Source organism: Schistocerca cancellata, chromosome 2, assembly GCF_023864275.1.
Source record: "Schistocerca cancellata isolate TAMUIC-IGC-003103 chromosome 2, iqSchCanc2.1, whole genome shotgun sequence".
NCBI classification, from domain to species: domain Eukaryota; kingdom Metazoa; phylum Arthropoda; class Insecta; order Orthoptera; family Acrididae; genus Schistocerca; species Schistocerca cancellata.
In genome coordinates, this window is record NC_064627.1 from 1,091,800,274 (window position 1) to 1,091,816,076 (window position 15,803).

At 37.2% G+C, this 15,803-nt stretch overlaps 1 protein-coding gene across 1 annotated transcript in view; it reads right to left on the reverse strand.

Annotated features, from left to right (window-relative positions):
* The window catches only part of LOC126163107 (ryanodine receptor), a 737,240-nt gene that overhangs the window by 273,225 nt on the left and 448,212 nt on the right, over positions 1–15,803 (reverse strand). Inside the window, exons 37-41 of the mRNA XM_049920028.1 lie at positions 10,791–10,988; positions 9,449–9,586; positions 7,397–7,549; positions 7,180–7,295; positions 776–939 (exon numbers count right to left, since the gene is read on the reverse strand). Coding sequence (XP_049775985.1) covers positions 776–939; positions 7,180–7,295; positions 7,397–7,549; positions 9,449–9,586; positions 10,791–10,988 — 769 coding nt within the window. The remainder of the gene's footprint in view (positions 1–775; positions 940–7,179; positions 7,296–7,396; positions 7,550–9,448; positions 9,587–10,790; positions 10,989–15,803) is intronic.

Genomic DNA, 15,803 nt, shown 5'->3' on the forward strand with positions numbered 1-15,803 from the left:
AGTCATTTCAAGAAATTCAAGAGTCCTCAACCTGCAAAGACATGTGCAACAAATGTAGCATGCAACAAATTTTTCTCCACAAAATTGCAGACAGAAAGTATACCTATAATATTAGTTCAATGTTCAGAAAACACCCTCAGTTCAAAAATGGAACTTAGTAGTTCTGGTAGATCATTATCTTTGACACTTCCAGTGACTAACACAGGAAAAATTGTCAAAGGCAGGGACGCAGATAAAGCCTACAAAGAAATTATAGTCTTCACAAAGTATAGTTGACAGCTGATAAAATAATTTTATCAATTCCTCAAATGTCGAAATTTCATTTGCACTTCCTCAATTGTTCTTGTGCAAAAGTAAGCTGACAGCTTTGCAAAATTGCCATGTTTCCCACTATATCTAGCTCTGATTCAACTGTTTCAACATTTTATTAATAGAATCTAAAGATTTCAACAGCTAGGGATGATTGGCCCCCAAATGAGTGAAGAAAGATAATATCATCTCAGCTGAAATGAAAATGTTACAGACCTACAGTAGAGTCATTAACTTAAGGTCTTCTTGGAAGAAAGCTGATGCACTCTAAACATTTCTAACTCTGATGTAAATATGTGAATTTTTTAATTGTTTGTACAGAATTCTGTCTATCCAAGTATGCTATTTTCTGTAGGAAAAGATGAGAGTGGATACTTTTTGAGGGCAGTACCATGTTCTGAAATTTGTTGCATGATACGTACATGTTTTAAGAGTATTTATGCACCACATAAAATACATTACTTACTGTTTGCAGTTCTGCAACAAAATCGTGACTGAAGGCAATGATTGATTCAACTCTGTGACGTAACTGGCTGTCACATAAGTGATGCAAAAGGTAGCACATCTGTAGCTTGGCTCCTTCTGCCATTTTCATTTGAAGCAGTCCTTTCCTATGCTCATCCTTCCCCTCTGTTAACAAATATATTCCAATTTTAATTATTATACAATGATGATGAACTTTGATGATGAACTTCCAGAGACTTCATTATATATGCAACGATAAATTAATACAGACAACACAGAAGCCCATTATTTTAGAATTTACTGTCAGCACTATTTAGACAAATCGGGAAGATCTTCAGCAGAAGTTATGTACAATAATAATAATAATAATAATAATAATAATAATAATAATAATAATAATGACAATACAATAACAAAATCATAGAATTCCCTGTACCATTAATCCTAACAATTCTAATAATAACTATTACTACTGCTCCTAATAATAACTTTAAATATTCACAGATGGATCTTGGGCTAAAAAAATTTAAACACTTGCTTCATCATGAAACTGTGAAAGACAGGAATTACAAAAAGAAACTGATGTGTGAATGTCATGGATTATGGATCATGAATGACACCAGCAGCAACAAAGGAGGCTTAAGGAGCAATAAACCAGCCTGTTATTAAAAGTGCCTTGACGCAGCAGCCTACTTTCATTCATTCATACATTACATTCATAGATTCCATGATGAACAAGAACCTTAATGGATGTGGAACATGTGGAAGTACATAGAATCTAAGTCTACACACATACCCTATGAACCAATGTGAAGTGCAAGGCAGAGGATACTTAACATACTGCCACATGTCTAGGTTTCTGCCTGTTCCAATGACGCAGAGGTGTAATGTCTCCATATGCACTGTAATTAATCTAATCTTGTCTTTATGGCAGATAGGGGACTGATGGATATCTCTAGATTCTTCACTTAACACTGGTTTTTAAACCATTTATATAAGTCCTTTATGGGATAATTAGCATCCAGCTTCAAGTGCCTGTGAATTTAGGTGTTTTAGTTTTTCTGTGATGCTCTCCTGTGAGGCGAACAAATCTGTCATCATTCATACCGCCCTTCTTCGTCTACATTCAGAATCTTCAGTTAATACTATTTGAAGAAGTAATTCAATGAGCCACTTCTGAAAGATACATTTGCAATTAAAGTTTTTTAATGGAATCCTAAACATCACCTGAGTGCTACCTTATTTAATTAGAAAACAGAGTAAAGGATGGGAGGGAACAAGTCTAATCAGGTATGAAGGGAGACAATGCAAAATGGAAGAGAGAAAATCGAGACTCCTCCATTTTTAACATAACTGGCTTTTTAATCTCACTTGTTGCCAGAATTTAAATACAGATTTACCTCTAATCCTGATGTACTGTATCTCTCCTGAAATGGTGTCCTAGATAACTCTCCTACTTGATCACTGATGATTCAAACACTTTCCCATCCATTTCCTCTTTTGCAAGATGAAGGAATTTCTGGCCACCAAAAGCAAGGATTTATGTAAATTTTAATTGCTACTGTGTCTGTTGCTCCTGGTAAGTAGAAATCCTTCCATCCATATTTCACTATTGCTCCAGTCTAGCGATCACATTTCTTTTGAGTATTAATTATAATAAAGTTTTCTTTTCTGTCACTTAAGAAGAAAATAACTGAAATGGGCAAAAATGGGGAAATAGTGGAGGTTGAATGTAGTGGAGACAGATAATTCAGAACCAAGATTAAGAATAAGAAAGGAGGCAAAGATAATGGATTGTGTCAGAGAGATCAAAGATAGTGTACAAGTAAGAACTATTACAACCTCAGTTCAGAAATGATATAAGGGATTGATATGCAACATTTACATGCCTAACAATTTCTGGAAGACAAAACCCAAATTTAGAAATTTTTTTCACTGTTATTTTTAAATGTTAGGCCTGAATCAAATTTTTTAGCTGAATCAATATTTGTTTTCAAAGCATCAGTTGTTTCATACAAATTATTTCTGCATATAGACAGAAAGATTTTGTCTTCATTTTGAAATGATGGTACCAATACTTCTGTAATACTTTTAATAAAGAGATGGTATGAAACTATCTAGCAGATTAAAACAGTGTGCTGAACCGGGATCCACACCTGGACCTCTGCCTTTCATGGGCAAGTACTCCACTGACTGAGCTATCCAAGCACAATTTACAAGCTGCCCTCACAGCTTTACTTCTTCCAAACTTCTCGGAAGTTCTCCTACTTATCTTGCAGAACTTAGCCACAGCTACAGCCTAGCCTCAATTACATGCATTGTGGAAAATGTGTGAAATGGTCACTGCTGGAATATTACCTTGGTTCTACATTTGGAGACTTGGAATGGCTAGAAAACTTCTGAAAAGCAAATGTTTTGTCAGCAGGCATTAATTGTGTGCGACAGATTTTACCTCTAAACAAGGAAGTAAGTATAGAAGTTTACTCATTAGTCAGCTATGAAGAATATAGTGTTGCTTCCAACCAGTTCAATTTTTCTAATGCAGCAAACATACCATCATTTATGTATCACTAAACATCAAATTAAGATAAAATGTGCTGGCTTCTCCTCAATCAAATAAAGGAAATGAATACTTTCTCCTCAGATGATTGCCCAGTCTTTTCCTTCATTAAAAATAAAACTGGTTCATCCACATTAAACAACATTTTTAAAAACAAATAGGGACCTGACAACCTTTTGTGCAAAAAGAGAGAAAAAGTACTTGCAACGGGACAATGAAGATCATCATGGGATAGAAATGACCTGCATACTGTAACAATGGAAGCCAATATTTTACACATATTGCTTTTTAAAACTAATGGTTAAGTAATATTCACATCTGTTGATGGCCATCTTCTTTGGAATTGGGGTAATTACATTCTTTATGAAGTAAGAGGGTATACTACATGTCATATATCTTGCATACCAGGTGGAATAGTTCTGTCATAGTTGGTTTTCCTAAGGCCCTCAGAATTCTGAGGTTATATCACCTACCTCAGGTGCCTTGTTTCATTTTACGTCTTTTAGTGCTCTGTTGAATTTTAATCACAATATCATATCTCCAATCTCAACTTTGTCTACTTTCTCTTATCTTTCAATAATATTATGTTCAAGTTTGTTTCTTTTGTATAGCACTTCTACACAGCCCTTCAACCATTCAGACATTCCTTTTTTGTTTAGTAGTGGCTTGCCATTTGAGATGCTTCTCCACATGTTTCTTTATCTTTCTTAACAGCAGCATCTCTCTTTGTCATAGTAGCACATGCTTTTACAGCCACTTAATAGGTTTCCAGTATATTGAGTGACCCCAAGTGCCATACTGATTATTCCATACCCAAATATCAAGGAATGGGAGACATTTAGGATATCATAAGAAAGGAAGATATTGAAATTAGAGCCGAAAATGACCTCATAAACAGACACAGTAGCTGAGAAATTGAGATTGGTATGAAGTTTGTTCAGCTACATAGTGATCCATACAGCTACTAGTTAGCATACAGATACCGTTACATCACATACACAGTCACGTTAAAGTTTAAAAGTTTTACTGAGATGCAACAGTAAAAACTCACTTTTCAAAAAGTTAGCACAGTATAAAAGTTACACTGAGCGTTAGAACAGAAAAGTTACATTTAGTATACCGAGTGACCCAATGTGCGATATTGATTCTTCTGTACCCACATATCAAGGAAAGGGAGACAGTCAGGATACCCCAAAAAAGGTAGCTATTGAAATGATAGCCTTAAAAAAAGACATGGTGGCTACCATCTAAGTTTGGCTTGGGCACGATACGTTGTCAGTGCTCCCAGCAGAGAGACGTCTGTACAGCTTGCGAGGTGGAGGCTGACTGACCATGCTAGGACTAGGGTGCAGCCCTTCCTCTTCTCCCACCTGCCCTGAGCAAGGGGCTGGGATGTCATGCTTTGCTGCAGTGCCTACAAAAGGATAACTGAGATTCTGTCTTGATACATAGCCTGAAGATGATGGAAGTGATATTCATTGAAACAATAAAGCATTTCAATGAACTCACTTGGCTGGAAACTCCAGAGCTACATATTGCTACCCATCTATCTTGAATTCTGTTCTTTTGTCTTCTTTCTCCAAGCCACTGCCTAACACCCCCCCTTAAATTCAAAACAATCATGATTTGTTCATTTTATCCACATCCCATCTCTTTAATTTTCTACCTTTTTGAAATTTTAGTTCTATTCTTTAATGAATAAGCAATAAATTATGGACATAACCCACATCTGAGCCGGGAAATGTTTTGCAGTTTAAAATCTGGTTCCAGAATCTTGTTTTATCATTGGATAATCCAAATGAAATCTTTCAGTTTACACAAAGTTTGATGGTAGTTCTCACAGTGGGGAGTGACATTTGCAACACATATAAGAGAATGCATTAAGTGTGGTCAGGTAGTGTCAGAAACTAAGTCTAGTGTTCCGTCTATTGAACAGAGCTGAAGCCTACAAAGTCTTATGAAATCACAGTGCTATTTTTCTTAAATGGGCCAAACTGCTTGTAGTTACAAGCTCTGAGGTCGAGCTGCCATAAAATATATTTCTCAATAATGTATTACAGAATTTAAATTATCAGGATGCATTTTGAATATTTCCCAAATGAATAATGGCAGTCAACACTTTTGGAATTGTTGATATCAAGTGATGTTTTTCAGACAGGTAGTAGTAGTCTTAAGGCTGCACCTTGAGATGACAATTAGTTCCATGTATCAGAGATCTGAAGCATCAGTTTTATGGAGTACAACTCTTAGGGGCCTCCTGAAGGATCAGCTAGCAGAGCGTAAGGGGTGTCTTACCAACTTCCATGCGATTTTCATGTTCTGCTGCTTCAGTAAAAAGGGAATGAACAGAGAGCCTGAAACTCTGATATTGAATCCCTGTCTCCATATATCTCTACTAAATTTTGATACCTCGTTAATCGACATTCAGTATTAATGTTTTTTATTGCATTTTAGATAGTTTTTTGTCTGTGACATTTACAATTCTATCCTTTACAGGAATAATTTTGTATATGTCCCGCCAGAGTGCACTACAATGCAGTTACACACTGTAAGTGTCATGATCCAGAGAGAGTATCACGAATGAACAGAGAAAATACGTGCATGAAAAATGTTCCATTGCCATGATTAGCAAGTTTCTTTCGGCGAGTGTCTTCTGCCTGAGCGTCAGTGGATAAATATTCTACCTACTGATCTTATCTTGGAGTTAGCTTTTGATGTTATATAGTAGTTGAAACTTTGGCTAGAGTGTGATACTAGCTCCCCTCCCTTTCCTGAAATCTTAGTTGTGGCAAAAGACTATCTGTAGTGGAGCCCAACGCGTAGATTAGTTCCAATCAGTAAATGTCACAGCCTTCCCCAGTATGGGAACCACGAGCCTCACCTCCAACTGAATATTTGGATGTCCAACTGAGTATATGAGTACCCAAAAGGAAGAAATGCAATGTATATAGCAGTACACATTGTAATCTTACCTCTGATAGAACATCTGGTAATTTATTTTCTGAGGTGCTGGCAGCAACCAGCAAAGCTAGGGTCACTGCCACCTCACGCCATGCAGACAGCTTGACTTGGACCTGTGATTTCTTTTTCTTCACGAAAATTAGAGTTATAATCCATGGAATCAATTTTTTGTCATTAGATGAAGCAGTGGAACATTATAATAACCCGGTTTCTGAAGTAACTCATAAAGAGGGGTATCATTGCTTTAAGGACTGGTTTCATGAAATTCAAAAAATATTGATGTTAAAAGGGAATATTTTGATAAAATCATTTAACTTTTTTAAGACTAGTCCTTGTTTAATTTTCTAAAAATTTTCAATTTCACCCTTGTATTGAGAACCACATCAAATATTCATGATGTATTTGTAATCTAATAAACTATGAGAGGAGGTAAGTACTGACCAGGAATTCCCACTCATAATCACTCAGAAATAAGTGTAATAAAACTCTTCCAAATTTACGGGAACTACTTGCAATGGACATTACAGATTACAACTGTAAATTAACTGATGTATTTGACATTATAGGAAAGATAGCAAGCATGATCCATGGTCCATGCAACATGCAGACAACTACCAAACTGATTGGCACAGTAATCATAACTGAAAGTAACATTTAAATGCACACAACAAGAAACAACAGCAAAATGTTTTGGCTAAGTAAGAGGCTAATCTTCAGTGACAAAATAATTTCCTTGCAACAGTGGACAAACTTTCATGTAAGTAGGACATTCAAAAGTCTTCAGATGTGTTAGTAGTTCACATTTTTTCTAGGCGAGAGTTAAACTGTGACAATTTTCTGCTAACTGAGCACAGAAGAAAACTAATGCTATTAACTGTATTTACCTTTGTCAAATGAACTGTCCCAAGTTTCTGGATCAATCATAATTAGTAGTTTCCCCACATCCTCATCAGTGAGCAATCCAACTAGTAGCAGGCGATCCACTAGTTTCAGTAATGGCCTAAAGAGAACATGGAAAAAGTAATAAACAGAAAGAAGTAAGAGAAAACAAATTAACTTTTCAAAAATTAAAAAAGGTTAGCTTAATCAGTTTCTACTCACAAGAACAAATTTTCATTGCTGCCTCCAATTGGATCCCTGTTATGTACTTGGTTTACTTGAACAGCCTCATCCAACGCAGCCATGATATAATCCTTAACAGCGTCAAGTGGGAAATCTGGGCTATACAAGTTCCTGATGTTTTCAATTGTTTCACTAGAAAGTAATATTAACAAATAAGGAACCATATTTTCAAAAAAGTGAACTATTTTGCATGTACTGCAGGTAGTTTCAATTCAGAAGAGCACACAGACATAAAAAATTAGGAAGATAATGTTCATCCATTTATGTAGGTATAAACAAATTTTCAAAATAGTAGTTTACTACCTTATGCTGACATTTCCTTTTGTGTGAATGTTCAGTGGGTTTTCAAACAATGGAAAATCCTGGATAGAATAACAACAACATTATGAAAAGGGTAGAGTGCTACTCATCATAAAAAGGAAACACTGATTTGCACAATCACAATCAAATGACTGCTACACAGTTTAGCTTCAGGCCAAAAGGCCTTCTTCTGAAGTAAAAATCACACACACACACATTCCCACAAGCACAATTCACACACACACACACACATACACACACGACCACTGTCTCTGTCCATTGCAGCTGGACTGGCCGCAGTACCCATAGACAATGGACGTGTGTGTGAAAGTTGTGTTTGTGTGAATGTGTGTATGCTTTCTACTTCAGAAGAAGACTTTTTGACCCAAAGCTAAAATGTAAAGCAGTCTTTTAGTTGTGCCTGTCTGTGACTCTACGTCTCCCCTAAATGGTGAGTACCAATCTCTACTTTTGATAACATTGTTATGTGAGTTTTTACGTTTTTAAACAATTTTGCAAAGATTCTACTGAAATGTAATATTTACGTTCTATACAACGTCTTTTTGATTTCACAAAACAGATGAGCAGTACTTTTGAAGCACACACAGGTTTTTAGTATATAGTTATTTTATGAAATCTGATACATTTCCCTCAAAATACAAGGGTTGGAACTTAAACAGTGGCAACTATTTATTCACAACCAATACAAAAGAGTTATATGTTTGCACTTGTTACTGTCCTTCAAAGTAGTCACCAGCATTGTGTAGAACCTGTTGCCAGTGATGTGGAAGGCGTAATATACTGTTAACAGAGCCTGTTCTGTTGATGGTGCGAATGGAGCAGTCTACTGACTGCCGAATCTCTGGAACAGTTCTGAATCAAATGCCACAAAGTGCTTCCTTCATCTTTGGAGTCAAGTGAAAGACACAAGGACTTACGCCCATGGAGTATGGTGGACGGTACAGTACTTCCCAGTCCCATTGACCGAACACAGCAGCCACAGCTTGCATTGTAGGTACCTGCACATTGTCATGCAAAATGATGGGTGGGTTGCACAGAAAGTGTCACCTCTTCTTTCGCAAAGCTGGTCACAGGTGATGCTCCAAAAATGAACAGTAATACCGTGCATTGACTGTCTGCCATGGAGGAGCGTAATGTGTTAGGATAACACCACCATAGTCATACACGAGAATCGCCATAACTTTAGACCACTCCATTCGCACCATCAACAGAACAGGCTCTGCTAATGGTTTACTATGCCTTCCGCATCGCTGGCAATGGGTTCTACACAATGCTGGCGACTACTTTTAAGAACAGTAACAGGTGCAAACATGTAATTCTTTTGTATCAGTTGTGAATAAATAGTTGCCACTACTTAAGTTCCAACCATCATATGTATTAGACCAACCACACAATGAAGGCTTTCATGACCGGATGTTTCAGCTGCCAAGAATTCTTCCGGGTTGTATGGCTGTGGTCCATGGAACTCTTCTATCCCTGACGTTTCGTCCAATGCTCTGAAGATGTCCAACATAGCTTTGGACGAAATGTCAGGGATAGAAGAGTTCCATGGACCACGGCCACACAACCCAGAAGAATTCTCGGAATTAGACCAATGTTTTAAAATATGTATGTACGGTAGCTACTTGTGTGTAGATTATCTTACAAACAAAATGTTTCATTTGATCTTTATTTGATTATAAGATATTAATAAAACAGTGTGATACATACGCTATATCAGTCATTTTCATCTGAGGTCTAACTGATTCTGTTTTTAGAGACCTAAGGCTGTGTCTCATATCAGGATTCTCATATAATTCTTTCAGTTCTTGACCAAGTGGAATTATGTACTCATTCTTACATGCCTCCCTGTAAGAAAGTACACAAGAAGGAGATGTAATTTTTTACTTATTACTAACATTGGTTCAAGGGGTAGTAAAGTCAAACATATTATAAGCTGAAGAAACCTTTATCATTTCACTTTTCTGTGTCTTCCTTGTAGCCAGAAAAAAAGGCCTTCACATTAACTCATAAACAACACAGTAATTAATAACATTAATAATAGGTGTAAAGTGCAACATATCATCTGTTGAAAACAAGCAACTGTCATAAGTAGATGTTCATCTTCTCTCACTGCTGTTATTAATACCCATTTAGACTGGTTTTGGTTAGTGTATTTATACCAACAAAAACATCAATGACTGAATTTATCTTTATCAGTAAACAATGAAAAGCTGAAAATCCAACAAAAAACAGTGTTACCAAAGAACACAGTTCAAAAGGTGTGTAGAGGAGGATTTCGTAGAACTTTCAAATCTGCACACAATGAATGCTCAGTTTCCTGCCTAACAATCTAATGATAACTAAAATATTTTTTTTTCATAGGAATAAAACTCCCTTTTGGGAGCTTAAGAAAGAGAAGGCTCTTTGATCTTTATGGCACACTGTTTTGTAATAGACATGTGATAGACATTTTTATTTTTATTCATTATCCACAGAGGTAGTAGAAAAGCATTATATGTAAATATAGTATGAGCTCAATAAAGACAACTTCAATAAATATGGATATAAACTAAAAGAGAGGCCTTGAACAATAAAGATGCATAACACGAGAACACCAAATGTTGTTGACAGTTTAATGTCATCAGTTCACTACTTTCTTGACCCTATCTTCCTCTATGATTCACAATGATCTGCTGATGGTCTTAAGTCATACCATTTCTTCAATTTTCTTTCACCCCCCAAATAAGAATGCCATGACTCTGAAATAACATAATTCAGGACTGAATTCTTCATGGCACTTCACTTTACTTCTTGATTCATAAGCTGGACAATTACAACTTTTTCTTTATTTCTATATGAAGTTCCTACTTTCTCAGTTCCTCATAAAATGTAACTAAAGATGAACTAAATTTTTTTATTTTTTTCCAAAATTTTAGTTCATAACAACTTTAGAGACCGATGAGTACTTTACACAATGGTTGAAATGCACCAGACCAATATGTACAAAATGAGAGATTGTAGCAAAACAGAAGACTTAAGTTTTACTCTAGCCACTGCAGCAGACACTTACATTGTAGTTGCATGTGATTCCAGGTGAAGTGCTATAAGTAAGTCATAAAATCCCTGTCGTAGTGGACCAGACATGTACTCTGAGCGAATAGCATACAGCAACTGTTTCTGATCCACATGTTGGCAGAGGGCGTGAGCTGCACGGTAGTTTGACTGGTAGCACAATGCAGCGTACAAAGTTAAGGTGTGGGCATGGAAACTGTTAAATAAACAGAATTCATTAGCAAGGCAATTAACAATCACCACAAAAACATTTTCCTTACAATAATTTCCTCAACTGAGCATATGATGGGTGTATCCATCTATATCTACATGCATACACTGCAAACATGTGAAGTGTATGGCAAAGGGTACTTAGCACAGAATCATATATTAAAGTTTCTTCCTGTTCTCATCGCTTATAGAGTGTAGAAAGAATGACTGCTTAAATGTCTCTGCGCTTGCTGTAACTAGTCCATTTTGTCTTCATGGTTCCAACAGAAGCAAAAACCTCTACATTCTTCACTTAATAGTGAATTCGGAATTTAATAGGTAGGATATCATGAGATAATTTGCTTCTATCTTCAAGAGCTTCCCAATTCAGATTTTTTCAATTCAATTTTTCCATTATGCTCTCAGATGACAGCAACAGGCATGTGATCATTCGTGCTGTCCTGCTTTGTTCACATTCAATATCATTTGTTAGTCCTATTTGGTATGGGTTCCACACATAACTAAGATGGGATGCACAAGTGATAAGCAGTCTTCTTTGGAGACTGACTACATTTTCTCAGTATCCTGCCACCTGCCTTAAATACACGTATGACTGAGCCTATGTCATCATTCCATTTCATTTCCTTACAAAATGATACTCTCAGTTATTTGTATGAGCTTACTGATTTTAATTAAGAATAACTGATATTGCACTCATAGGATACTAAATTTTGTTTTGTTTTGTGAAATGCATAGCTTTACATACCTGTGCATTTGAAGCATGTTACCACTGTTTTGCACTATTTTGAAATCTTACCAATATCTGACTGAATGTTTCTAGAGTTTTTTGGACAGTAATTGCCTCATCTGCAAAAAGTCTGATGTTACTGTTAATTTTGTACACAAGGTCATTAATGTACAACATGAACTGCAAGGTCTCAACATACTTCCCTGGAGCTCGCCTGAAATTACTTCTATTTCTGTCGATGACTCTCCATCCGAGATAACATGCTGCATCCTCCTTACCAAGAAATCTCAATGAAGTTACAAATTTTGTTTAATACCTCACATATTCATACTTTTGTTAATAAACATTGGTGTGGTACTGGGTCAAATACTTTTCAGAAGTCAAGAAATACAGCATCACCTGACTGCCTGATCCACTGCTTTCAGGGTGCCATGATCCACGCTGCTTGCCATCTAGGAGGTCATTCTGTTTGAGATACCTCATTATGTTTGAGTTCAGAATATGTTCTAAGATTTTATAACAAATCAATGTCCATGATATTGGACAATTGTTTTGTGGATCACTTCTACTATCCTTCCTGTAGATGGGTGTGATCTGTTCTTTCTCCCAGCTACAGGGCACAGTCTTTTATTCGAGGGCTCTACAGTAGATTACTGTTAGAAGAGGGGCCAACTCAGCTGCAAATTCAGTGTAGAATCTAGAAGGGATTCTGTCAGGCCCGGGAACTTTGTTCAATTTTCACGATTTCAGCTGTTTCTCAACACCACTGACACTAATACATATTTCATTCATCTTTTCAGTGGTATGAGGATTAAATTGGGGCAACTGAAAACAGAACTAAGCATTTCAACTTTTAGTTTGCTATCCTCAAATTGGTCCTATCTCCTTAAATTCCCACCTTTTTGCAGTTTCTTCAGTTTTAATCGACAGGTCATAACCAATAGATTGTGGTCAGAGTCCACATCTGCCCCTGGAAATGTCTTACAATTTAAAACCTGGTTCCTAAATCTCTGTCTTACCATTATATAATCTATCTGATACCTTTTAGTATCTCCAGGGTTCTTCCATGTATACAACCTTCTATCATGATTCTTAAACCAAGTGTTAGCTATAATTAAGTTGTGCTCTGTGCAAAATTCTGCCAGGCGGCTTCCTCTTTCATTTCTTAGCCCCAATCCATATTCACCTACTATGTTTCCTTCTCTCCCTTTTCCTACACTCGAATTCCAGTCACCCATGACTATTAAATTTTCGTCTCCCTTCACTATCTGAATAATTTCTTTTATATCATCATACATTTCTTCAATTTCTTCGTCATCTGCAGAGCTAGTTGGCATATAAACTTGTACTACTGTAGTAGGCGTGGGCTTCGTGTCTATGTTGGCCACAATAATGCGTTCACTATGCTGTTTGTAGTAGCTTACCCGCATTCCTATTTTCCTATTCATTATTAAACCTACTCCTGCATTACCCCTATTTATGACCCTGTAGTCACCTCACCAGAAGTCTTGTTCCTCCTGCCACCGAACTTAACTAATTCCCACTATATCTAACTTTAACCTATCCATTTCCATTTTTAAATTTTCTAACCTACCTGCATGATTAAGGGATCTGACATTCCACACTCCGATCCGTAGGACGCCAGTTTTCTTTCTCCTGATAACGACATCCTCTTGAGTAGTCCCCGCCCGGAGATCCGAATGGGGGACTATTTTACCTCCAGAATATTTTACCCAAGAGAACGCCATCATCATTTAATCATACAGTAAAGCTGCATGCCCTTGGGCAAAATTACGGCTGTAGTTTCCCCTTGCTTTCAGCCATTCACAGTACCAGCACAGCAATGTCGTTTTGGTTATTGTTACAAGGCCAGATCAGTCAATCATCCAGACTGTTGCCCTTGCAACTACTGAAAAGGCTGCTGCCCCTCTTCAGGAACCACACACTTGTCTGGCCTCTCAACAGATACCCCTCCGTTGTGGTTGTACCTACGGTACGGCCATCTGTATCGCTGAGGCACGCAAGCCTCCCCACCAACGGCAAGGTCCATGGTTCATGGGGGGGGAGGGGGGGGGGGGGACTTGACAGTGGCTAAGACAATTTTCAGTTGGTTACAAACATCAACTAATTCATCCCTTGCCTGAGAACAGCATTCACAGTGGGGTTTTATCTATACGCTAAATAATTAACTTAAATTAACATCAAAACTGTTTTAATTTCAGGATCTGTTAAGTTTGAGAGTTGCCTTTAGGAACTGAAGCTATGGCACTTAACAAAGTGGTTTATGTAAGCAACAAAAGAAATACCTGGGACAAAATTTACGTATATTTAGAAGGTAAGTATGTTTCTTGAACTTTTTCAAGGTTAAACTTATAAACAGACTCAAGAAAAAAAGTCAAAAACAGTGTTATGTCACGACCAGTATACACAATATTAATTACCATTGATGTGGAAAACTGAATATTGTATTAAAAGATAATAACAAAGTTCTTTCTGTCATGAATGGAATCAGAAAATCTTCAAGAAGCATTATATTTGAAGTAGACAAGATTTTCAACTTAAATTAACAATGTTGAAGGAAATGATCTTTTTACATAATTAGCATGAGAATGTTTCTGAAATGCTTGATTATACCCCAAGTACTAAACATACAGGGTGTATCAAAAAGAATCATCTGATTTGGCATGTCTACATTTCTGAAGTCCGCAACTCGTGGTCTTGCAGTAGTGTTCTTGCTTCCCGTGCATGGGGTCCCAGGTTCGATTACTGGCGGGGTCAAGGATTTTTCCTGCCTCGAGATGACTGGGTGTTGTTGTGTCATCCTCATCATCATCATTCATCCCCATTACAGTTGGAGGAAGGCAATGGCAAACCACCTCCACTAGGACCTTGCCTAGTACAGCGGCGCGGGTCTCCAGCATCGTCCTCAGAGTGTGGGACCTCACACACACATATTTCTAACTAATAAACATATACAATGACTTGTTTTTTGCTGAATGGGAAACTCAAGTTTTTTTTCATAACTTTTCATAGGTGTTCAATATGCCCCCTTTGAGATGCATGGCATACTTGAATGCAGTATTCCAATTGTTCCCACACTGCAGAGAGCATTTCTTCAGTTAAGCTTCCATAGCTGCTGTTATGCAATGTCTCAGTTCAAGCATTGCTGCTGGTAATGGAGGCACATAAACAAAGTCTTTTGTAAGCCCCCACAAGAAATAATTACATACACTCAAGTCCGGTAACCTTGAAGGCCAGTAATGTAAGGCTGAATCACTTGGTCCAGTGTAACTGATCCATCATTCAGTAATCCTTTGATTTAAAAATTCCTGCACTCCCAGATGCCAGTATGGTGGTACCCCATACTGTTGGTAAATGAAGTTGTTCGAATCAGTCTCCAACTGTGGGAAAAGGAAGTTCCCAAGCATATTGAGATATGTGCTTCCTGTAATAATATTTTCGGAAAAGAAAAATGGATCATATATCTTTTAACGTGAAACTGCACAAAACACATTAAATTTTGGAGAGCCCCTCTTGTGTTGTGCAACTTCATGTGTTTGTTCTATACCCCATATTCACACATCATGACGGTTCATCTTTCCATTTAAATGGAATGTTGCCTCATCACTAAACAGTAAGTGTTGTAGAAAACTGTCATCCTCCATCTTGGCAAGAATGAAATTACAGAACTCCACACATAGTTGTTTGTCACCTTCATGAAGAACTTGCAGTAAGTGAATTTTGTATGGTTTCACATGTAAACATTGATGCAACACATGCCAGACAGACATCGAGGGTATGTTGAGCTGTCAAGTTACGTGGCGAATGGATTTCTGCAAACTCCTTGTGAAACTATGCTAGATGCGTCTGAAGTCTGTGTCAGACACTTGGGGATGGCCTGGCGATTTGTCTTTAGACAAACAACCTGTTTCTCAGAATTGTTTATGCCATCATCTAATGCTCTGTGCTGTAAGAGGATCCACACCATACCTAGTATGAAAGTCATGCTGAACAGTTATTACTGACCACACTGTGGAAAACGTACAACAAAAAACACTGTCTGTTGACCCGACA